General features: G+C 41.3%; 1 protein-coding gene across 5 annotated transcripts; it reads right to left on the bottom strand.

Moving 5' to 3' along the window:
* Window positions 1-3,251: 3,251 nt before the first annotated feature.
* LOC115106540 (sodium-dependent neutral amino acid transporter B(0)AT2-like) lies at window positions 3,252-25,312 on the bottom strand. 5 transcript variants are annotated; one of them, XM_029629377.2, is made up of 12 exons: window positions 25,204-25,312; window positions 15,966-16,185; window positions 15,317-15,474; window positions 14,792-14,912; window positions 13,966-14,141; window positions 11,308-11,418; window positions 10,447-10,688; window positions 10,091-10,274; window positions 9,630-9,831; window positions 6,670-6,829; window positions 5,866-6,028; window positions 3,252-5,502 (listed from the first exon to the last, which is right to left on the bottom strand). In XM_029629377.2, exons 2-12 carry the CDS (start codon window positions 16,183-16,185, stop codon window positions 5,161-5,163), a joined length of 2,079 nt encoding a protein of 692 aa, XP_029485237.2. In that variant the 5' UTR covers window positions 25,204-25,312; the 3' UTR covers window positions 3,252-5,160. The 5 variants fall into 5 exon arrangements, with proteins under 5 accessions (XP_029485237.2, XP_064864046.1, XP_029485240.2 ...); XM_065007974.1 differs by lacking the exon at window positions 25,204-25,312 and adding an exon at window positions 24,706-24,803; XM_029629380.2 differs by lacking the exon at window positions 25,204-25,312 and adding an exon at window positions 23,781-24,137.
* Window positions 25,313-26,663: the final 1,351 nt, after the last annotated feature.

The raw sequence follows: 26,663 nt of genomic DNA, 5'->3' as shown, positions 1-26,663 counted from the left end.
AAGTATCAGAATTCCATTCATTCCAATAAATGTTATACCCCTTGATCTTCAAGAATAAGACTTGGCAATATGGATGTATAGATTACCCAAATTGTTTTACCTGAGCATAACACCAAAACTAAGGCTCATTGATTCGAGTTGAAAATTAAATGCTCTCAGATTAATAGACAGGGCTATGGATGTAAGGACTGACCATCCATGATATCAAAATGATTGTTTTAACCATGTTATGAGGCTACACAGTGTTTGTTTATTCTACAATGTTTACAAACATTGGAGAAAAACAGGCTTCTATTTTGGGTTCTCATGTGGAGTGTGACAGTTGAATTAAGCTCATGAGGCATTTTACAAGTTATATTATTCAAGAATCAATGGAGATATATAGTACCATCTCAAATTTGGACACCTACGTTTTTCTTTTACTATTTTCTACAATGGTGAAGACATCAAAACTATGAAATAAAAGTGTTAAACAAATCAAAATATATTTTAGATTTCAGATTATTCAAAGTAGCCACCCTTTGCTTTGCACACTCTTGGCATTCTCTCAACCAGCTTCATGAGGTAGTCACTTGGAATGCATTTCAATTCACGTGTGTACCTTGTTAATTTGTTGAATTTCTTTCCTTCTTAATATGTTTGAGCCAATCAGGTGAAGCTGGTTGAGAGAATGCCAAGAGTGCAAAGCTGTCAAGGCAAAGGGTGGCTACTTTGAAGAACCTCAAATATAAAATATATTTTGATTTGTTTAACTTTTCTTTGGTTACTACATGATTCCATATGTGTTATTTCATAGTTTTGATGTCTTCACTATTATTCTACAATGTAGAAAATAGTAAAAATAAAAATCCTTGAATGAGTAGGTGTCCAAACTTTTGACTGGTACTGTATGTGTGTGTGTGTGTGTGTGTGTGTGTGTGTGTGTGTGTGTGTGTATATATAAGTCCAAAAATGGATGTAGCAACCTTAAGTCTATCAAGTTTGAGTGGATTTTTTTTTTATCAGCATGAATTAGATTGAGTAATAAAAGCCCCACTTTTATTCAATAGGCTGGGCTGTAGCCTACAAAAGCCTATTCCCACTCTTATCCCGCGATCCATCAAACCCATTTTGTGTGCCATCATAGTGGTCTCTGATTTGTGGTCAGACTTTTTATTTAACTAGGCAAGTCAGTTAAGAACACATTCTTATTTTACAATGATGGCCTACCCCAGCCAAACCCGGACGACGCTGGGCCAATTGTGCGCCGCCCTATGGGACTCCCAATCACGGCCGGATGTGATACAGCCTGGATGGAACAAACGTAAACTTGCACCTTTTTCAATGCTGATTTGAATGTCATTGAGAAAACAAGTGTCACATTTTTTTTCCCGCAAACATCGTTTATGAATTTAAAAGTAATCCTCGAAGTAATCTAGTTTTTCAAAAGTATCTAATCTGATTACACTACTTTTGCTGGTAATGTAACGGTTTAGTTACCATTTTTATAACCCCTTACATGTAACGGATGACATGTAATCTGTTACTCTCCAACGCTGATTGTAAACTTTATACTGTGCATCAAACCACATCCACTGCACGCACGCCTGTTCGCAAAACTATGTGGAGATATGGGATCAGAGCATGCCAATGTTCTATTTCACACTGAGGCTTAGTTGTTATCGAGGGGGAGTGCTGGAAAGACTTCCGCATTGAGAGAGGAACTGTTGTCATTCACAATGGATGTAAAACAAATGACTTGGTTGATTTTCTATGTAATGAAAATAAAATGTAACCTTGCCTATGTAACAGACTGGGAAACTGAACGCAAGCATGCACGGTAAATACAAAAACATTATTCAGTGTATTCAGAGGAAATAATTATTATTGAAGTCTTTCAAAAGCGAACCATGCCCACTTCCATCCGCTGTGCATGTTTCTAACAGAAAACAGCATAAGTAAATGTCATCCCTTGTGTGGGACTGCTCACCTACAACATTGGGAAGAGCACTTTGGGATATACTTATCAATCCATTTGATCCTGGCTAAATTGACATGCCGGTGTTGTCAAATCTCCCCAGTGCCAGAATCCCCCCCGTTTCTAATTTTGTGGCTAGAGTCATACTTTCTATAGAACAAACTTCACGTCAGGATAGGCAACCGAAATTAATCATTAATGTATGTGTGTTATTAACAGAGGGAGTATAATGTTGGCAAGCAATAAACATTTCAGAACAACTATGAATGAATTATCCTTACACTTTCAAAAATACTAGTCGAATAAGACATGAGAGAAATTACGAATTTTGAAAAATAAACGTATTTATAGACTAATACAAATGAGTAGCGGATTTCGGTACGGGCGACATGGACAGCCGCCCGGGCGGCATCTTGCCAGGGTCGACTGGGAAAAAAACTTTTGAACGTTCAACCAACTTGACTTCCCAAACTGGGGATCACTGACGTCATGATTTGACCTCGTATTTTTCAGAGTTCCCAGTTGTCTTAAAAGCACCATAAAACTCATGGTACCCGTCGCATATCATATCGTTGTGAAGCTGGCTTCAGTGCTCTCGACTGCATTAAAGCGACATTTAAATGTAGGTTGGATGTGACAGCAGAGATAAGGTGTGCACTGTCGGCCACGCCCCCTGACGCGACATGCATCAAGCACACCCACCTCATTAGTGGGGGTGAGATAAAGAACATGTTAGACTGCAATTGATTGTCATAACCCCACATTAAAAGTATGTGCGATGGTGAAATAGCCTACCGTTAGAATGTGTCTCAATTGATTGCCATAGCACCAAATAAAAAAGTTAACATGGTCTGTTAATTACAATATCTACACATGATTGGGGTCATGAGAATTTACAGATATGAAAATGGGGTCCTGGGCAAAAAAAGTTTGGGAACCCCTCTAAGCAGCAATCTGTTACTGGTAAGGAACAGACTATTTCTCTTACTGGTATTGTCATGGTCCTGCCTAAATGTAGAACCTCCATAGACATGTGCTTCTATCTTCAATTGTTGACCTTACCTCGAGTTGAGTTCCACATCCCTCCTGGTCCTTGTTTCACAGGAACTGGCCTGCCTTAATCAGGAACTGAAACTGAACTGTTGCTCTTTTCCTCCTTCCTTATTAATATTCAGCAATAACATGTTTGAACAAACTTCCTGTACTTCCCCTTGTCTCTCTATTCACCCCCTACATATAAATGTATTATAATCAATATGTTCTAATGTGGTAACAGGAATAAGTATATTTCAAGTTAGAACCCAACTCATTAATTTATTAAATCCCAACATTTGTGGCAACTGCAGATAGACACTAAGGCAGGGGTGTCAAATCAACCTGGGAGGGTGTAGTGTCTGTAGGTTTTTGGTTGTTCCTTTCAATTAAGCCCTACACAACTAGGTGTGGGGAGTTCCTTAATTCATTAATCAAATACAAGGAAGGAGCAAAAAAACCCGCAAACACTCGGCCCTCTGTGGAATGAGTTTGACACCTGTGCTTTGAGGCAACAAACATTTCAAATACAAGCACAAGTCAGAAAAGTCTACCATAATTCTAGCCTGATGCTTTTCTTTTTCATTTAAAAAACACGTACACTAAGGATAACTTAAAAAATATATATATGGCAGAAACATTAAAAGTAGTACTTGCATTATATTACACATTTGTATAAATAGTACTTTGAGAAAGTGTATCTTAAAAAATACTTAACATCAAATTCCATCCAAAAGTAAAGTGGAATGTACAGCGAGGTTCAAAATATTTGGACAGTAGCATTTCAGAGACCCACTAAATCCTAGAGGGACTGATTCATGTGGAAGTGTTCAGAAACATTCTAATTTGCATATGTGACTCAAATGACACAATACATTATTCACCATGTATAAAACAACAAAATTGTCACTGTCCAAATACTATTGGACCTCACTATGTCAAGTTCATGGCTCATATCCTCATCAACAGACAAAATACAGTAGGATACGGAGCCACTTCGAAACATTTCACTTACATTAAACTGAATCAAAACCAATAGGCTCAAGTAAAAGGAAGCTCAATTGAAACCATTCATGCTCTGATGAATGTCTGACGACCTAAAGCGCAGCCTAAAGAAATTGTGTATTGATCCTGAGTGTGCGGAGATGAATTTTCCAGCTTCACAAACAGGTGCTCGTGCTCCTATACTGATCAAATTGATACACTGATACTGGCACCTTACTACCAACTGTGCTTTGTCAAAATCCCCAAGGCTCAAACTGTTGTTTATAAGTGAGATGTGTTGCCAAAACGTTCAAACCTGCAACCCACCTATTGTGTTTTTCCACACCACTGTTATGTTTAACATCCCATACTTGGTTACAGATAAGGCTCATGATATGGTGTGGTAAAGAACTCTTGGACTGGAATATTCCCTTCCACCACAGGTTGGGCAGAAAAGTATAGTTCCATTGATTGTTTCAAAGTGAAAAGCAGGAAAAATGACGTATTACCAACAAACTGGCACAATATACAATTTGGCAAGGATCGTTAATATTTAGGCTAAAAAAAACAATTGCCATTTTTTAATTGAGTGGATGACTTCTATTCTGTATGGGAATTATTACTGAAGGCAAACAGGAAAATATTTTGTCACCCATTTTGCATCTGCATTCACCAAGTTACCTCAACACATATTTGCAGGACATGTTACAGGTCTTTGAAACACAATCGTACAGTGGAACTATACTTTTCCACCCAACCTGTGGTGGGAGGGAATATTCCAGTCCTTAAGAGTTCTCTACCGCCCCATATCATGAGCCTTATCTGTAAGCAACCAAGTAAAGTGGTGTGGAAAAACACCTTAGGTGTTTTTTGAGGCAACACATATATCCTCACTTATGAACAACAGTTTGAGCCGTAGGGATGTTACTGACAAATACGTTTTTCACCTCTCTGGAATATAGCATAAAAAAATGAAATGTAACCCAACATGGCTGCATTCATATGATTTAAAATAAAGAAAACATCTGAAAGCAGAGGATCTTTTAAAACTAGTAATTTTATCTTTAAAATATATTTTTCAATGTATACGTCAGTATACATTCTTTTGTGGTACCATGATGTAACATCTGACATCAAGCAGCTCATATTTCCCTATTTTAGTCTGTTTTCTCCTTGTTTCCTCCCCCTTACACGCTAGTTGAATCCTCTACATCTTCTGCCCCTTCCCTCTGTGGGAGGAGCCGGAGGTTCTCCTCGGCCAATGGCGAGGGAGAATCAATAGGTATTCTATTCCTTTCCAGGTGTTCGTCCAATAGGGCGGCTACGGGGGTGTCACACTCCACAGTGCTGCACTTAGTGTATACGCCCCCCATGTCGGTTCCCAGGCCACTTCCTATGGAGTTGCGTCTAGCTCTGTTCCTCAGGGTGGAATGGATGTAGCCCAGGGGAACAGGCAACGTGGCGAATATGATCAAAACAGCCAAGACACCCAGGGCCCAGTCAGGGTAGTCCAGAGTCTCCTCGGAGGCCTGAGGGAGAGACCGAGATCATTAAATACAATTATAAACTGGGTGGTTCGAGCCTTGAATGCTGATTGGTTGACAGCAGTGGTATATCAGACCGTACACAACAGGTACGACAAAATATTTATTTTAACTTCTCTAATTACGTTTGTAACCAGTTTATAATATCAACAAGGCACCTCAGGGGTTTGTGATTACACGGCCAATATACCATGGCTAAGGCTGTGTCCAGGCACTCCGTGTTGCATCAAGCATAAGGACAGCCCTTAGCCGTGGTATATTGGCCATATACCACACCCTCTGGCCTTATTGGTTAAATATAATACGGTCCAAAGTGAGGGGACAATGAGCAGCCTAGTGTTGCCTAACCTTTTCTCTGTTCCAGGCAGTGTAGGTGGGCCGTTTGAAGCACATCTTTAGCAGGCTGGCTCCCAGCAGTCCCAGCATGGCCAGCAGACACACATACTTCCACAGGTACTTATAGACCACAGGAGGGCGCCAGTGGAGCATCTTCTCTATGTCATCAAGGAACCTGATCATTCAGATATACAAGGCAATGATCAGTGAGAGACCAGGGGAAAGACAGACACAGCGAGTCAACCTGAAGGATCAATTTTTGAGCCACTTTCGTTCTACCTTGAATAATTCAAGTCTGATTACATTTCTTCATTAAAGATATTCGCCGGTACCTTTGTACAATTTTTAGCCAGTAGTTCTGAAAGTAGCACCCGCGAGCCAAAAGTGGTCCCTGAAAATTGCAAATATGTGCACCACGTCATAGCTCTCTCTCTGGCTCTACTGTGTGTGTCTTGCTAGCTGTCACTCAAATGGCAAGGGGCTGAAGTTCATTGGCTGAAACTCACATTGCTAGGGGGCTGGTCCATGTGGGGGTAAATGTAGGGAAAGTGTCACCGCACATCTTCCAAAAAACAATTGCTTTAAAACTAGGGACTTCGTGGCTAATTTAGGTAATCTGCTCATAGATTATGCATGTATGAACTACACATTGACACATCACTACAAAGGGGAGGTTTCCAAAAAATACTTACTTGTCGCCAAAGTACCGGAGGATGTCTTTAATGAATATTCCGCTTTCGTGAAATAAATGGTCTCATCTAATTTCTGAAGTGTGCCATGCGGTTCATGCAGTCACTGTAGCTAATAGGTTCTTACCGGTCAGCGCCGTACACCCAGGACACACTGAAACACTCAAACACCACCACGATGATGAGGGGCAGGGTGGCGGAGTAGTCGTCAAACATCATCACAAAGTAGTTCCCACAGCGCTGCGTGAACAGCATGCCAATCAGGAAGCCGATGATGCAGCTACACACTGGGGGATAGAGAGAGAACATTACAGATCCCACACAGATATACTTGGCATATTTACTAAAGAGCAGTCAGGACTAACAGTCAGGCCCCATTATGATGCCATCTTATAAAACGTAACCGCATATTAAAATTTGGTTTGCTCCTAGACAAAGCGAACGTCTGTGCCTCGCATACTCTCTGAAAAGACCTTTGCTTGAACAAGAAAAAAAAGTGGCAATGTTTGTCCTTCTTGAGACACCATATCAACAACTTAGCCAGGATACACTTCCTCAAAATAGACAAATCAAGAAATCTGTAATTCATTGATGTTTTTACCAAGCAGGCCTTAGTCAGGCAAATTTACATCTAAGATGTTTGGTGCAGTATTTCTCAAGTGAAAAAATGTTGCATGAAAACTAGTCCTCATTAAATTACAAAACACTTAATTGAAGAATCCCGTCCATAAGTCCCACTCCTACTGGGAGTAGTAAGTAATCACCGACCAAGGGGCGTAGACTTCGGGCTACCGAACTTCGACTGTTTTTCAAATCCCTTTTGAAATACTGACAGCCTAAACACCAATTACAAGTTACCAAATCGGATGTGTTTGTTCAGACAGCAGTCATTTGCTGACATGGCTACACTAGTTGTCATAGTAACGACAGGCGTGTTACGGATATAGGTAGCCCTATTCACAGGTGCCGCCAATCAGTCACCAATCTGAAGACACACCTGCTCCTTTTCCCTTACCCAATCACATCCCCTTTCCCCTGGTTTAAAAAGCCAGTCAGTTGTTTTCTCAATAGCTCAATCGCTCTGTCACTCAATCTCTCTCTGGATTGAGGTCTCTTTTTTTATCTCCTACATGTCACATTTGTTCGGTATTATGCGAGTATGTTTTGTTATGGTGTTTGATGGTGGGAAAAAGGGGTACCAAGCCAATTCGCCCATGGGCATACATTACCCGTAGGAATACTTTGTCTAAGAACACTAGTTAGAACTGGGCGGACCACCCGCTTTATTTTATTAGTTAGTTAGCTGTATTGAAGCAAGCAAGTCTAGTTTAGGGGTGTTTTTGGATATTTATTGTTTCTTTCCTTGGGTCCAGCTCAGCCCCTTTCCCCCCCACTGTGTGTTTGAACAATAAACTATGAGGGTTTGACAGTAGATTTAAGTTGTCTGTGGTTATTAGTTCTCACTGTTCCTTTTCACTGTTATAATTTGCATGAGTTATGTTACGGGTCTCGTATCCACCCCCCCTAGACTGCAGGGCCAAAGGGATTCGTAACACATGTGCACAGTGGTGTAGGCTGATTGGTGGTTGTTAACTCAATGACAAGTTTCCAATTGAACAACTTTTACTAAACTGTATTAGCACACTACATGGTTGCCATTGCACTCAGGCCAGGTTCATCAACAACGAGACTGCTGCGCAGGCGCACTAATAACAGAGTGATAGCCCCGTAATAATAGAAATATAGGGATACTTAAAACAACTTAACAGTGCTTCCCATCACTCATGTAGCCTGCCATGGATGTTTCCCAGTTTCTTTAAATGTTCAAAATCATGATTTAAGAACACTTAAAGCCTCTAAGGATAAGATGCACCCTCCTTCAAAACTTGAGACATCTGTGGCATTGGGTTGTGATAAAACTGCACATTTTAGAGTGGCCTTGTGTCCCCGGCACAAGGTGCACCTGTGTAATGATCATGCCGTTTAATCAGCTTCTTGATATGCCACACCTGTCCGGTGGATTATCTTGGCAAAGGAGAAATGCTCAGTAACAGGAAGGTAAACACATTTTTTGCACAACATTTCTTAGAAATTAGCTTTTGTGAGAATGGAACATTTCTGGGATCTTATTTCAGCTCATGAAACATGGGACGAACACTTTACATGTTGCGTTTATATTTCTGTTTAACTTTATAGCACATTCAATACTTTGTTTGTAAACAATTAACAAGGTAGTTTGATACATGTTCTTGTAAAAACTGTCAAGGCTACATCAACGAAATATGGTGGTGACTTGGATTAAATAGCAACAAATACAGCGCATTCCTTCTGTTTTTTCACATTTTGTTACGTTACAGCCTTATTTAAATATTTTTTTCTACACACACAAAAAGCAAACAGAAATACCTTATTTACATAAGTATTCAGACCCTTTGCTATGAGACTCGAAATTGAGCTCAGGTACATCCTGTTTCCATAGAAACATCAAGGATGATCAACCTGGCATAAATTAAATTGATTGGACATAATTTGGAAAGGCACACACCTTTCTATATAAAAGGTCCCACAGCTGACAGTGCAAGTCAAAGCAAAAACCAAGCCATGAAGTAGACGGAATTGTCCATAATCCCCCGAGACACGGTTATGTCGAGGCACAGATCTGGGGAAGGGTACCAAAACAGATCTGCACACTGCTTGTGCAGCACCTAAGGTGCTTCAACAAAGTACTGAGTATAGGGTCTGAATACTTCTCAATTTCTAAACACCTGTTTTTGTAAAAAAAAAAAAAAAATTAAAATCCACTTTAGTTTAAGGCTGTCATTTAACAAAATATGGAAAAAGTCAAGGGGTCTGAAAACTTTCTCAATGTACTGTACATCAAACAGTTAGATTATTGTGTATATTTCTCGATTTACAGTGGTATAGTCATGTCAGATTTTTTGCGCTGGAATTATTATTTTTAAATTGCAGTTCTGTTTTGAACGGGAATCTATCAATTTTCTCGTCAAGGAAAATTGGTAGATAAAAAATATTCAAACTTGAGGTCAGAAACTAGGCTGCCTGACTGGGTCACGAGACACTCTTTACCTGTGAGTATGGTCTTGTGGCGCTTCAGCACTTTGAAGTTGTCGGTGAGGGGTGTGAGGATGCCCTCCATGGTGCCGAACATAGTGCTAAGACCCAGGTTGAGCAGCATGAGGAAGAACAAGGCTGACCAGAAGGGACTGCCCGGGAACTGAGTCATGGCCTCTGTGAAGGCTATGAACGCCAGCCCTGTGCCCTCCATACCCTGCGAGAGAGGAATGATGCTGTCATTTATCGTGACATAGCATCTCAACAGATCCAAACTTTCTTTACATTTTATATACACATTTTAGCAATAAACCTACTAAAATGTAATTGGTTAATTCATAATGAGTGGGAGGAGCAACAAACAGGCAGGTTAGTTTGGTTTCCAAATAAAGAGGGCAAAGCTGTAACTCAAAGAATATAGAGAGTGAGATGCAGTAAAAGAAGAGGCAGGCTTGAACGCAAGATCAACCGTATACTTTGTTCATCTCATTCTCCATGCTGCAGTCGGTGAGGTTGCCAGGGACATTGGCTCCGTGAACCTTGAACCAGTCCCTGTAGGCCTCCAGGGGACCCAAGCTGGGGTCAGAGATGTTAATCACGGGCAGCAGGTCCCGGTCAAGAGGGCCCACTGAGAACTGCTCCGACAGCTTCGCCAAGTTACTGATAGAGGGGAGGGTGAAGAACAAGCAGTCAGTTCATTGTACATTTTAGCAACGGCCCAGAGCCGAGTAGGTATGACATTTAACAGATTACTCCAACTGGTGGCCCGTGGGCGATTTTATTAGGCACCCAAGTTCTGAGCAAAAAGAAAACACAAAAAAAGCACACTCACTGCTTCACGCAGTGAATTGAGACTTCCCTGGCGCGGAAGCCCAGCACGGCGAACACCACCAGCGTGGCGAGGACAGAAGTGAGAAAGTTGATGGTGGAGACAGTGAGGGCGTCGCGGTGGCAGTTGTTGCTGCGTGGGTTGTAGGAGGAATAGGCGATGACCGAGCCAAAGCCCAGGCCCAGGGCAAAGAAAACCTGCGTTGCCGCCTGGCGCCACACCTGCACTTCACCCCAGATCTCCAGCTGGAGGGAGAAAAGAGGGGGGGGTGAAGAGAGCGAGGGGGAGATAGTCAGTGGAGAAACAAAGTCAGTTAACCCTGCTAGATTTTTGCCCCGGTCAACTGTAAGAGCTGTCATTATGAAGTGGAAAAGTCTAGGAGCAACACCGGCTCAGACGCGAAGTGGTAGGCCACACAAGCTCACAGAACGGGACCGCCGAGCACTGAAGCATGTAAAATACGTCTGTCCTCGGTTGCAACACTCGCTACAGAGTTCCAAACGGCCGCTGGAAGCAAGTCACCACAGCAATGTTCCAACGTCTAATGGAAAGTCTCATATTAATGTCCATGATTTCTGGAATGAGATGTTCAATGAGCAGGTGTCCACATTCACTACATGACCAAAGTGTATCTAGTTTGTTATTCGCCATGGTTTCAAAAGCTGAGAAATTCTGAACCACATACCCCTTTGGAGCACATCAGAAGAACAGTTACTAAACAAACTAACAGGATTTGTTATAAGTGTGTTCTTAAGAACGCTGTATGGATTAGTATTAGCCAGGTTATCTGGCTTTCCAGACCCTCTATTTTCCCTTATAACTATCGTTCATACAAGCAGTGTGCTGGGTGGATGATGATGGTACCTTAGGGTAGAACATGTACTTGATGCCCTCTGCAGCCCCGTCCAGCATCAGCCCTCTGATGAGGAAACACAGCAGCACCACATACGGGAAAACCGAGGAGAAATACATCACCTTGGACGAGAAGAGAAGGAGGGGTAGATGAGGCTCACAGCAAAGAAAACGTTCATTTATAACAGGGATGCAAACTTGTGAGGGCCCAAAAATGTGATACTTTTCCCCCACTGAAACACGCAGAAAATCCCTGCTAGGGGGGGGGAAATGCAGGTTTTAACTAATTAAACGACAAAGAATATGATCTACATGATCAGTCTGTGTGTAAAATAAAAAGTGGTTAATGTGAACCTAACTCACACCTAAAACGAAAGCAATCCAATGTTATTTGTTGCCTAGACTTTACTGCAAATGACACTCAAGTCTTGAGAAAAAACAATACACTAATATTGCAGTTAACCATGACAGCCTTTATAATAGAATGCTTGTGACCACACACACATCTAAATACTGCATTTGGGGGGGACATCTTAAGTAGAAATAGAATGAAACAAGCAAGCATTCTATTTTTCCTCTATTATATAGCACAAGGTTACATATGTGCAAAAACACCGTTCACTGAGTAAAACATTAAATAATCCCCCCTCACTCATACACATTACTGTCAAGTTCAACACAACAAAAGCAATATCTTTGGGCTCCACTGCACATCATACACTTTCTTCCTGTGGACATCTGTTCTACAATGTGCCAGCAGATCATGATTCCCTTTGTTGGCATACTTGATCTCTTTCAGGCAGAGAGTACACCTGGCATACCCCTTTTAATCCACTCCAGCTACACTTGATCCCTGAATCCACTTGTTTAACAAGCAACGCCTCATTTTTACCTAATTCTCTCATTCTGAAAATTAACCACATACTGTAGAGGGAAAACATTAGTTTACAGATAGTAGTTAGTTAGCTATTTAACATTTCATATTTTCCCCAGAGTCCAGTAAGAAACTAACACGTTATAACTTGAAGAACGGCAATGAGTCGTAACGTTATAAGTTAATACTATAGCGAATTGGTTAGGTGACTAACGTCAGCTCATCTGATGTTGTAACATTAGCTAGCTAACGTTAGCTGTCTGACTTGATTAGCCAGCCAATTTTAACACCATAAACTCAATTTGATCAGTTAAGTAGGCTAATGTTGCTCAACATTTATTTCGCTAGCTAACGGATAATTCGATCCAGCTAGCAAGATACTTAATGCCAACAGCACTTGTTCCACCACCTTTCTCCCTCACCTCAAAACTTTCCAACTGCCAGTTGTTTTTCAGTTACAGCTTATGAAGTAACTTCTTACGCTCCATCACCTTCTCTTTGTTTTTTGTTGTTGTTTTTTCATTTGACCCCTTTTTTCTCCCCAATTTCGTGGTATCCAATTGTTGTAGTAGCTACTATCTTGTCTCATCTCTACAACTCCCGTACGGGCTCGGGAGAGACGAAGGTTGAATGTCATGCGTCCTCCGATACACAACCCAACCAGCCGTACTGCTTCTTAAAACAGCGCGCATCCTACCCGAAAGCCAACCGCACCACTGTGTCGGAGGGTACACCGTGCACCTGGCAACCTTGGTTAGCGCGCACTGCGCCCGGCCCGCCACAGGAGTCCCTTAACCACTGCGCCACCCGGGAGGCCTTCCATCACCTTCTCACCCGTCTCCGTGGTCAGGCTTCTCACCTACCTCTTCGTTATCGTTTAGGGGACGCGCTGCTGTAAGTTTCCAGAATGGGAACATTCCAAACATTTACACAGACAGGCTTATGGCCATACTAAAATCTACAAATGTTTTTTTTTTACCCAGCAAATATCCCCTTATCGGAGTCTGACTCAGCCCACACAAAGTTACAGATTCAGTCATTCCATCAGACTGAAGCTGGGGGTATAGAAGTCCTTGCTTGGGTGGGTTGATTCAGATTTCCTGTTCCACCTGGGCCAAATGGACAATAATCTAACGAGTAAATTGCTAAACTTCACTGAATGATCGCTTATCATAAACCTCTGAGCGGGACCGTTAGTGGGTTTATGTTTTTACATTATCCAAAACCACTATTTAGCCTATGTTAATTTATCACAATGTTTTTGTGGATATTCTGATCTGCAATGTAAGGTGACACGATGTCCAATTGTCTCTCAAGCCCGTCATATGCTCTACCTTGTCGAGCACCTAGGACTATATGTCTACATAACATGGTGCAATGGTAACAACACAATAAGAACACCTCAAACGTCAAGAATTGGGCTACATGGCGCCGCACGCTTGCCTTGACGCTTTCACTTGTCAAAACATGCCTTTGTATTTTGGCACTACGCCATGGAAATACGGTAGCAACAGCTGTAACTTTTAGAATTCCTTCGGTTTTCTGTCCCCATCATTTCAGATTGCGTATCTCATTCATATGCATCATCGCTTAAATGCTTGCCACACACACACACAACGAGAGTATCGACAATTTCTAATTGCTACTAACCGTCTTCATCTCTTTGGATATTTTATCGAACAACAGTGACATTTGGGGGAGAGGGCAAACTCCACTGAACTAGACTCAATGTATGGAATCACTTGGGAGTTAGTGGATTTTGGACAAACTTCCCCTTTAAGCGGAACATTCAGTACCTTGGCAGAGGATTTGATGCCCTTGAACATGCCCAAGCAGACGATGGTCCAGGCGGCCAGCAGGCAGCAGGTGATGACAGGGTTAAACTCGCCCGTCTGTTCGATGGAGTCGGTGATGTTAAGAGCCTTCCGGAACCAGAAGTAGGTGGTAGAACTGCTGGCCTCACATTCCTTCACTGAGATTAAGAAACAAAGCAATGGTCAGGTGAAAATATTAGGCACAGAATATGGAAGAAGATTGTTGCAGCCGAAATGACAAACTATTCCTTATATAGTACACTTTATGTGCCGCCTTGCTCAAAAGTAGTGCACTATATAGGGCAGGGATGGGCAACTGGTGGCCCCCCGAGGATCAATTTCCACACAAAAAAAGTTATATATAGTATAAATATTTTTGGGGAAATCAGTCAGGGTCTCAACTTACTGGTTGTCGACAGTTAGAATACAGCAGGTGCAATTTCGAAACGTGGTTGTGCAGTCACTGACAGTCACTCAATTAGCTCGTGTCAGCAAAACAAAATTGACTGGTAAATTATCTAAACTTGCCATCAGCATGGTCGAATTACCGATTTGGGGGGGGGGTTGCATTGACCATCAAATATCATTAAAAAAAACTGAAGACATTTGTCTCCACCCTATAGTAAAAATATTAAATTGCCCAATTTTTGCCGCTGTCAATCTGGGTACTGCAGACCCACAAACCACTGTGGCCTCATGATGAGTTCAGATTTTTTGTGTGGGCCCCACCCACATCAAAGATGCCCATCCCTGATAAAGGGAATACGACAGCATTTCAGACACAGCTGCTATGGTAGTGTTAACTTACCAGTTATGTTACCGTTTTTAGGACACTCCTTCCAGGGTAGTGGATATTGAAATGAGTTTCCTAAGTAGAAAAGGCTCCAGCCGATGATCACGTTGTAGTAGAGAGCAACAAAAAAACACACCTGAAAAGGAGAAAAGTTTACATGGGTTAGTAACACATTGTTGTCTCCCTCAGGATATTTATAACCTGTTCGGGACACAACTTTAAACTCTATTAGAACGCTCTCCAGTCACGTGATGCTATGTAAAGTCAAATGCAATGCGCCCGTAGGATTTCAAATCTCGTGCTCAAACTGAAGCATTGCTAATCCTTGACCTTGGGCCATGTGTGGTCAGGTCAGGGGTGTATTCATTACAGAATCCGTATAAAAACAAAAACGATAGAAACTAATTTGCTCTGGGACAAATTCAGATAAATCCTCCCTGTTTAGTTTAAAAGTTTTTGAAACAGAATTGGCGCAATGAATCCGCCCCAGGTGACCGCGTTTGTATGACTAGCGGACAGCTACATTGTTAAATCTCTCACCACACAGCTGGAGTAGCCGATCCCCGCCAGCTTGGGAGAGATGTGCTTCCACACGCCGATGCTGCCCTGCCGGATGGACTGACCAGCCGCCAGCTCCAGGAAGAACAAGGGAATGCCCACCAGGATCATGAGCAGCACGTACAAAAGGAGAAAGGCCCCTGTGGGAAGGAGAAAAAGTGTTCACGAGGGCTAAAAACAAAACTGGCCTTGTGCCAAGTGTTAGTTAATATGACAGTGAGGATAGTAATTGAATCAATATCGGCAAATCCATTAGGACATTTGAAGATGCACTAAAAAGGCATACTGAGTTATTGCTTTCCAAGACAAATGCATTCACAGCAAAGATTAGAGGAAAATGTTCAAGTAGTTTGCCGCCTCAGACCTTTGCCAGTATTTATAACATGTCTCAGAGTAGGAGTGCTGATCTAGGATCAGGTCACCCTTATCCATGCAATCTTCTTCATTATGATCTAAAAAAAAGGCTAAACTGATCCTAGACCAGGTATATTCATCCAATATGCATTATGAGTATGGGCCCAGGTGAGAAAACAAATACAAAAATGTACTCACTACTGTAAGACATTCTGGATAAGAGTGGCTGCTTAATGACTCAAATGTAAAAACCCACTGATATTGACACCATCCTCACCTCCTCCATTTTGATGGCAGAGGTAGGGGAACCTCCACACGTTGCCCAGGCCAACGCTGAACCCCACCTGAGCCAGGAAATACTCAAGTTTACTGTCCCACCCATCCCGGGCGGGGGGCTCCACTTCGCCCTCCTGACTATCCTCGCCAGCCAAGCTGTCCAGCTGAGTCTCTGGTGTCACTGACGTGTAATCGTCATTGGGCAGGGGAGGCTTCTCCATCTATCAAAAGACGGAAACAATATCATTTAGTAGGGCCGGGACAATACCAGTATCGAGACACTCATTAGTATCATGGCAAGGAAACCAGACACGAAGCAGATTGAACTTCTTTAGGAAAACAGCCCTGATGTTGGAAACAATGATTAAATGTGTATCTGGATGACAATTTATTTTCCAAGCTACAGCACACAATATTTTACATGCAGCAGGTTTTCAAAGGAAGAGTTGTCTGCTTCAATTTTTGCCATGGAAAAATATATTGCGATACTGGTATCATCCCAGCCATAAAGTTGAGTGTGGATAGTAATCTGCCACATGCATCTAGGCTACTACATGGGGTGAATCGAAAGTGGGCACACCAAGCAAAAAGTGCATTGTATAAATCCATTTGAATCACTTTTTGACAGCTTCCCTTTTGATTGAAAACTTTCCATAAATGTTTGCCCATGAAAGAAGGGGCCAGAAAGTTACTTTTTAGACCCGAATGCCAAAACATTCAAGAGCGAATGGTGCTAAAAGTTGACCTCTTTTGGAAAACCTGTTTCAGTCAGCTTTCCACCAGACACTGGGAGATAATTGTTCCCTTCAGCAGGACAATCACCTAAAACACAAGGTTAAATGTACACAAAATGGGACTGCAGAGTGCTGAAGCGTGTAAAATCCGTTGCAAACTGCCTCTGGAAGCAACGTCAGCACAAGAACATTCCGTCGGGAGAATCATGAAAATGTGTTTCTATGGCCGAGCAGCCACATACAAGCCTAAGATCACCGTGCACAATGCAAAGGGTTGGCTGGAGTGGTGTAAAGCTCGCCGTCATTGGAATTTGGAAGCGCTTTTTCTGGAGTGACGAATCACGCTTCACCATTTGGCAGTCCAACAGACAAATCTGGCTGGGTTTGGCTGATGCCAGGAGAACGCTACCTGCCCCAATACATAGTGCCATCTGCACATTTTGTTGGAGGATGCATAATGGTTTGGGGTTGTTTTTCATGGTTCGGGTAGGCCCCTTAGTTCCATTGAAGGGTAATCTTAACGCTACAGCATACAATGACATTGTAGACGATTCTGTGCTTCCAACTTTGTGGCAACAGTTTGGGGAAGGCCCTTTCCGGTTTCATCATGACAATACCCCCCGTGCACAAAGTAAAGTCCCTACAAAAATAGTTTGTCGAGATTGGTGTGGAAGAACTTGACAGGCCTGCACAGAGCCCTGACCTCAACCCCATCGAACAGCTATGGGATGAATTGGAACGCCGACTGCGAGCCAGGCCTAATCACCCAACATCTGTGCCCGATTTCACTAATGCTCATGGTTGAATGGAAGCAAGTCACTGTAGCAATGTTCCAACATCTGGTGTAAAGCCCTCCCAGAAGAATGGAGGCTGTTATACATGAAAAGGGGGAAAAACTTCATATTAATGCACATGATTTTGGAATGAGATGTTCAAATGAGCAGGTGTCCACATACTTTTGGTCATGTAGTGTAAATTGGCTTGAAAATCTATTGAAAGACTTGATAAAGGCTGGTTAGCAATGACCAACAACCAACTTGACAGAGCTTGAATATGTATTTATTTTTTACAATTCATGTGCAAATATGTGTTAAGTTCATAGACTTACCCAGAAAGACTCACCGCAATTGCCAAAGATGATTCTAACATGTATTGACGCAGGGGTGTGAATACTTATGTAAATTAGATATTTTTGTATTTCATTTTCAATACATTTGCAAAAATGTAATTGTGGGGTATTGTGTGTAGATGGGTGAGGGAAAATGATTATTTTTATTCAATTTTGAATTCAGGCTGTAGTGCAACAAAATGTGGAATAAGTTAAGGTGTATGAATACTTTCTGAAGTCACTGTGTAGCTTAGACCCGATTTCACTTCTGAGGTTTTTGTGTTGTGCCCACCATCGGTTCAGACAACATGCTCTTGAATACAAGGTGGGTGTCATTTCAATCATAGAAATAGAATTCATAGAAGGACCTATCCTTTCAGACCACTAGAATTTAGCTGGTACGTCACTGAAATTAACATTTTTCCTACCACAAAGACGATTGCTGGTCCACCCACCGTCGACTGTCAACTTAAATGGTAATGTCTATTCTGTAGTCTTTATGATTTCAATAGATTCCTATGGAGGATTGACAGCAATGTTCTCTCTAAACTGCGGGTACCAACCCAGAGACTGCCACGCAGCTCCCTGGGACCGAGCGCAGAAGAGAAGTACGAGATTGAACTTCACTCAACTTTCTAGTTTTCCCTGTTAGTTAACAGTATCAAAGTTGCCCTTTACTGTGGCAATTGTGATCGAATCAACGTATTAGCCAATTTCAATGCAACATGCCGAAAACAAAACGAACTATGCCAGAGATGTTGTAGGCAGAACACATAGGGATTCTATTGTGCATGACTCTGCAAGTACTCTACACATACCAGTGTGGCATGGCCAATCAGAGGTGCAGTAGGCCTATACGCAAATAGACTATTGCCATATATGGATCTGTGCCAATTACTTTGAACTGGACTGTGTTTACAGTTATGGTCATGAGTAGATGTGCTTGTTTTGAGATCAAGCAAGAGCTGCATGTAGCCACGTGTGCATGCACATTTTGTTCATATCCTTCGCTGGTTAGTGAGTTATTAGCCCAGTTATTGATAATTGTGTAAGCAATGGGGGGTGATTACTTAGCACAAAATGTGTAGACACCTTTGAAAAGCGAGTCAGGTAAAGAGTTGTCTTAAAGGGGCCGTGTTATATTTTGAGACAGGCTTGAATAAGCTAAGTAGCCAATAGGCGGAGGTAGTATAATTTGTCTGATTCTCTGTAATAATGACATGGGAATAATAATGCATTGTAAAATGTTTTCTTGCATCAAACTAAATTTTCAGTCACCTCCTTGTCAGCCAAAACTCAACCCTGTATTCATGCGTCTCAACCGATGGCAAGCACAACACAGAAACCTTAGACCATGTCAAATAGGGTCTAAGCTACATCAGCAAATATTCAATTAAATCAGAGTTTACATTACAATTTAGTGAGAAAACACTTTTCTAGAAATGATTAAATAGTTTGACAACCCTGTTTGTAAGCTGATATCAATCATCAACTTGTATATTTTCCAGTATGAAGACATGGATGTCTCATGGTATGCAAGACGGGTCAACTAAGTACCTTTATCTTTTGGATGATTTGGCATTCAGGCCCAAAAAGTCACTGTCTAAGCACTTATACAATAGGGAAATGTTAGTTCAATGGAAGAATTAGTTCAAATCAAAAAAGGGGTGCTGTTAAAATGTGATCGAATTCAAATAGACTTACCCTATTTGTAGTAGCCTCCCCCATCCCCTCATTGTCATGAATTCACCAAGTTCATAAAACATTTATGTTCAGTGTTTCACTGTGGCAGCATTTAGCTACAGGTAGGGTTGCAAAGGGTCGGAAACTTTCAGGTAAATTTCCAGATTTTCTTCTGAAATTTTCCATGGGGGGATTAAGCCCGGGAATTTTGCTTAAATTCATCAAAAAAGTTAGCTCATAACAGCAAACCTGTTTTGTGGGATATACATAAGACAATTTTAGGTATTGTGGCATATTGTGGTTAAACTATCCCCAATTCAATGGAATTGCAACCCTCTGCATGCACAGTGCATTCTTCCATCACATGTACAGCTGATTCTCAAGATCTTGCACACTAATGAGAAGCTATTGAGCTCACACTACTACACTGTCTGAGCCAAGGACTACATGCCATCTGGTAAATTTGGATTACAATACTGGGTGGGGCGAATATATTTTATATGACATACATGATTTTTTTTGTTAACTAGTAAATAGTAGCCTACAGCAAAGTGTGTTTAAATCATTGTTAACAATTTCTGCTGGTTAGTTTTTGCTACCATGTGGGTTTTAGCTTACTTGAGCCTGCCAACTGAGGAGTGTTAATTCACCTGTTTCCATACATGTTTCATTTAAAAACATTTATCTTACAAAGGAGTTGTTTAATCTAACTGCCTATCTGTATATGAAATTGTATTTTTTTTTTTATTATTATTTTTTTTTACAGGACAATGCCACAGGCACTATGTGATGTGTGGAGACATTTCACTGCAGCTAATGTAGAAGGAAAAGCTGTGTACATTTGCAAATTCTGTGCCAAATCATATGTGAAGAAAGAAACAGAGATGCAGACTCATCTGGGCAAGTGCATAAAGTTCCCTCAGCGCTCACAACAAGCAACCGACAAAAGTCCCTCTACTTCTTTTTGAGGTGAAAATTGTAAAAATCAGACAACTTATCGATAGCAACAGCTCACGGTCCTCTACTAAACCAAATTTTTGACTCAATGGAGGAACGTAGTCATACACAGCCTTTTCTCGAGCTGTGTATGCCTCGGATGCTCACAGGCAATGTGCGTTGGAAGAGTTTTCTGAATGTTCTTCTCCCAGCATACACTGGTGACAGACACTGCTGCGAACATGAAGGCTGCTTGGTCCAAAGTGGAAGAGTCCTACCCTCACATCAAACCCATTGGCTGTGCTGCTCATGCATTGAATATGCTCCTCAAGGACATTATGGCACTGAAAACATTGGATACACTCTACAAGAGAGCCAAGGAAATGGTTAGGTATGTGAAGAGTCATCAAGTTATAGCAGCAATCTACCTCACCAAGCAAAGTGAGCAGAATAAGAGACCACATTGAAGCTGCCCAGCAACACCCATTGGGGTGGAGTTGTCATCATGTTTGACAGTCTGTCTGAGGGGAAGGAGTCTCTCCAAGAAATGGACATATCACAGTCTGCCAATATGGACAGACCCATCAAGAGGTTCCTCCTGGATGATGTATTTTGGGAGAGAGTGGTAATTAGCCTGAAACCTATAGCAGTAGCCATTGCACGGATTGAGGGAGACAATGCCATCCTGTCTGATGTTCAGACTCTGCTTGCAGACGTAAGAGAATAAATCCATACTGCCCTGCCCACTTCACTGTTGCTCCAAGCAGAGGAAACTGCAGTTTTGAAATACATCAAAAAGCGTGAAGACTTCTGCCTGAAGCCCATACACGCCACAGCGTACAGGTTGGACCTCAAGTATGCTGGCAAGAGCATCCTGTCTCGTACAGAGATCAACAAGGCCTATGGTGTCATCAATACTGTGTCTCGCCACCTTGGCCTGGATTAGGGCAAGGTTCTTGGCAGTCTGGCGAAGTACACTTCCAAGCAAGTGCTTTGGGATGGAGATGCAATATGGCAGTCGTGCCAACATATGACATCAGCCACCTGGTAGAAGGGACTTTGTGGATCTGTTGCCTCCATTATGTCTACTTATGATAAGGTAAAAGGTTTATGTTCGTCTCCAAATTATATGGTAAATATATCCAATGCAAAAAACATCTACATTTAAATGGTATTAATATTAATTTGCATACATTTCCGTTAACTCCCATATATTCCCATGGAAAGTTTCCACCTCTGAATATTCCCCAAAATGTGCAACCCTAGCTACAGGGTTGTTCTATTTGATTTCAATCACTTTGACTGTACCCCTTTGGATTAGACGTATGATACATATTTGCCCATGGTAAAAGTGGTCAGAAAATAACTTCTTGTACATGAATGCCACAATATTTAGGAGATAGAGGGGCTCCAAGTTTTGCATACTCCACCCTAGAGGGGCTCCAAGTTTTGCATACTCCACCCTACCATGAAACAACCATGTCTTCGTCACTGGAAAAGATACATGGTTGAGTTGGTATTATTTAAAAGCTTACAAATAGGATTGTCAAACTATTTGATCATTTACTCTTTTTTTTTATACCTTTAATGTCAATTATCAATGTTTTCTTCATATGTAGTAGCTTAGACCCTATTTTTCATCAGAGGTGTTTGTGTTGTGTCATCAGTTAAGTCAACATGCTCTTGAATACAGTGTGGTCTGTGTCATATTTAGACTGATAAACATACTAAAGTGGGTTTAAAACGTAAACATCAACATTCAAAATGGTGGTACAAAGATGGTTGAAAGTCCACACAGAGAATGTTGACTTAAATTACAATATCAGTTGTTTAAAATTATTGTTAAACTTCCATAGGAAACCGATAGAAATATAGATAATATAATAGGCATTACCATTTAGGTTGACATTCAACAGTGGATTGACAGGCAGCCATCTTTGTGATAGCAATTGGAAGCAAAAATGTCAATTCAATTAAAATATCAACGATGTACCAGCTAAATTGCAGTGGTCTGAAGGGAGAGGTCATTCTATTAATTATATTTGTATTATTAAAATTACACCCACCCTGTATTCCAGAGTATGCGGTGTCTCAACCGATGGAGACGTGGGTGTCTCATGGTAGGGTACTCAAAACAGGTCAACTTTGAGCAAAATGTGTTGGCATACGGGCCCAAAAAGTTATTTGCTGACCACTTCTACCATGGGCCAATACAGTGGGGCTGGAATTCTTGGATCCCTTGACAAAGATGAGCAAAAAAGACCGTATAAAATACAAATACTGAGCTATATTGTATTGTTTTATTTTTTTTTACATTACACTTTTTTATACTTAACAATTGCTCAAAGAAAGATTGTTTGAGAAGTAATCAAATCTACAAGAGTCAAAATTATTGGAGCCCCTGTTTTCAATACCCTCCCCTAATAGGCACAATTAAATGAAAGATGGGCATGGTTGTTATATGGGTACTTTGGGCATATGAACTCATGACCAGAAAAGGTGATACTTGTTCATGATGCTGTTAACCTTAACAAGGGCCTCAGAACCAGTGGAAGCAAAATAGCCCCATAACATCAAAGATCCACCAGCATATTTTACAGTAGGGATGATTAATTTCCCGCATATTCATTGTTTTCTCTTAGGGCAAACCCACAAATGGTGTGGGGGTTAGTGCAATTTGGGATCCTTGGGACATCCTTACCCTAAATTCTAACCTTAACCATTTTAAATGTCAACTTCAATGGGGTGACGTTAGAGTTGGGCCGTCCCAAGGATCCCGTTCATAGGTAGAGACGTTATTTTTGTCTATGTTATCCGGGATCCTTTGGACGGTCCTACCCCATTGAGGTTTACATTTAAAATGGTTAAAGTAAGGGTTAGGGTAGGGGTTTTATACCTCAGTGGCTGAGGACCTCCATTTTCGTGTCACATGACCAATCAAAAGGGGGTGCTGTCAAAATGTGATTGAAATCAAATTAAATGACCCTACAGCTAAATAACACTTATTTTGGGTTAGGGGCTCTATTATGTAGCCAGTTCCCACTGTAACACAACACTGTACAACACCCAGACAATTCGGAGGGGCACTCACCACGTGACAACATAAAACATTGTCTCATCCAATTACCACTTGTGTTTTTTTAATCACCAGATAATCGCCAGTCTTTTACATGTAGAAGCATCAAACTCTTATTATCACTAAACGTTACAGGTGGCCTGCTATAGTAATAGCACATACAAGACATTGACAATGATGGGTGAAGTGACCCGCTTGCATCAGCTAAGCGCAACACGCCACTCAGTTCCAATTCCTTTCTGTCTAAAATCGCATGTCTTCAAGTTGAAAAAGACTCACCTTACCTCTGTGTTAATTCGATATTGCCAGTGTAGGAACCGTGGGTAAGGACCGCCAGCGACGTAAAAAGAACAAACTCCAAGCTAGCTAACGTTAGCTAACTAACAGTAGTAACGAAACATGTGGCATCCACCACCAACAATGCAGCTACAAGCGGATTCCCTGTGCAGTGATATAGCTAGAAGTGGGATCAAAATGTGTGAGCGATCGCTTACAAATTCACATGAAAAGTCATTCTGGTTCGAACAATAGATCTAGTATAGATTATTAAACGATATTAATCAGATTCACGAGGAACCTCAAGGAAACACGCGGGTTTCCTTTGTGGGCGTGTGTATTTCCACTGCCGCGTATTATGGGGACAGGGGCTCCAATTGTTCTTCGGCGCAACAAAATACTTCTGTACTGAATGTGAGAATTTTTGTCGGTTTATGTTTGAAACCACTCAATCAGCTTCAACAAATCCCTCCAACATGTTTTTTTCCCCATTTATTTCTGTCATAATTTCTTTAGAAATATTAACACAAAATAAAATATTAACCTTATTTTTGCAGTCACTTGGACGATGGCGTTACTAAGCCTACTATTGTTGGGTTAAAATAAATACTCTCATCTGCCTACGGTGGTACGGATGTGAATCAACTATATTATGTGATTAATGTAAATGTTGCACAATAATATTACGGAACACGTTCAAATGTTTATAAACCACAAGCCATTGTCATTCGTTTAATATATATATAAATATATATATATATATTAGACAAAACAATGTAAATAGCGTATGGCATGATCACCCCATAATGATGCCACTGCTATTTAACAGTGTCATAGACCTTATAGAACATGTTGTCCCCAAAGTCATTTGTTATGACTGCTGCTGTCCACCCACATTTCCTTTTCCCATGGAACGGCAAATACCTACCTATACCACGTTGCAACTTTCTGCGTGTGCTGTCCTCTGTCTTGTTTTTTCTTAAGCATTCTATTACATAGTTTAGAGTTAATACTCGGCCTACTTGAAAAAATGTGAATGACGACTTCATCATTCCAGGTGGATATAATAACACTACTCAAACTAGTCTAGTTTGGGAAGCAGGCTAAACTAAAGAATCTGATGTAACAACTGTTGAGGTTCACAAAGCAGCGGCGTCCAAGCCCAACAATGCAAACCCCCCAAAACGATGTGCTAAAGGCACACAAGTACGAAATAGATTAGGAAAAAAAAGAGTAGCGAACATGCTCGCCAATTCTCATGTTATTTCAAAAGAAGGTAAAAACATGCACTTCAAAAACCATATATTTTACGCCATCTCAACAGTCTTGTCTGTTCCACTAAACATATTCCTTGTTTTTATTCTCAAATTAAAGCAACAATGCAACACAGTATGATATTATGCTTTAAATGAATTACTATAAATACCTTGGCGTAACAGAATAGTTCTTTCTTTTAACTTTATCGAGTTCGACACAAACGCCACGTTGATACGAGGGCACTACTTCTTCTTTAAAGTTCTACGGCAGACTACACCTATTGCCGCCACCTACTGTACGGGGTATTGAAACAAGATAATACAAAAATAACCACCCCACTCCTTCAGTCACATTCCTACACAGGCCCAGGTGCCCGTGATTACGAAGCATTCATCAACATGATTCCTTGTAATGACTCAGCTGCAACGCTGGCGCAACTTTGGTTTTTAGAAGTGTGGGTGACATTATATATATATATATATTAATGGGGTAGATCAGCTTTAATATTGCAGATAGATTGTGGCTTCCATCAGTGTAATTTTCGCATCATTTCCAATCCCCCATATATACACTGCTCAAAAAGATGTGAAAGCACCGCCAGCATTCAAAAGTGACCAAAACATCAGCCAGGAAGCATAGGAACTGAGAAGTGGTCTGTGGTCACCACCTGCAGTCTTGCTAATTGCCTATAATTTCCACCTGTTGTCTATTCCATTTGCACAACAGCATGTGAAATGTATTGTCAATCAGTGTTGCTTCCTAAGTGGACAGTTTGATTTCACAGAAGTGTGTTGTTTAAGTGTTCCCTTTATTTTTTTGAGCAGTGTATATAAAAAAAAAAATGTTCACCTAACCGTACCATCCCGCTCCTAACTGAAGTAAACTAATGGACAACATCCTTCAGCTCCACTCAACCCCTCATATCTATCTCTGAAATCAAATCAAATTGTATTTGTCACACGCGCCAAATACAACAGGTGTAGACCGTACAGTGAAATTATTAATTACAAGCCCTTAACCAACAAAGTTTTAAGAAAAAATATTTAAAAAAACAAATAATTAAGAGCAGCAGTAAAATAACAATCCTCCTCTCTCGGAGGACCTGAGCCGTAGGACCATGCCTCAGGACTACCTGGCATGATGACTCCTTGCTGTCCCCAGTCCACCTGGCCGTACTGCTTCTCCAGTTTCAACTGTTCTGCCTGCGGCTATGGAATCCTGACCTGTTCACCGGACGTGCTACCTGTCCCAGACCTAATATTTGACCATGCTTGTCATTTATGAACATTTGAACATCTTGGCCATGTTCTGTTATAATCTCCACCCGACACAGCCAGAAGAGGACTGGCCACCCCTCATAGCCTGGTTCTTCTCTAGGTTTCTTCCTAGGTTTTGGCCTTTCTAGGGAGTTTTTCCTAGCCAACGTGCTTCAACACCTGCATTGCTTGCTGTTTGGGGTTTTAGGCTGGGTTTCTTTACAGCACTTTGAGATATGAGCTGATGTACGAAGGGCTATATTAATAAATGTGATTTGATTTGAATAGCAAGGCTATATACAGGGGGTACCGTTACAGAGACAATGTGCGGGGTCACCGGTTAGTCGAGGTAATATGTAGACGTAGGTCGAGT

The sequence above is a fragment of the Oncorhynchus nerka genome, linkage group LG23 (assembly GCF_034236695.1).
Source record: "Oncorhynchus nerka isolate Pitt River linkage group LG23, Oner_Uvic_2.0, whole genome shotgun sequence".
NCBI lineage: Eukaryota > Metazoa > Chordata > Actinopteri > Salmoniformes > Salmonidae > Oncorhynchus > Oncorhynchus nerka.
This window is presented reverse-complemented; position numbering and strand designations above follow the sequence as displayed.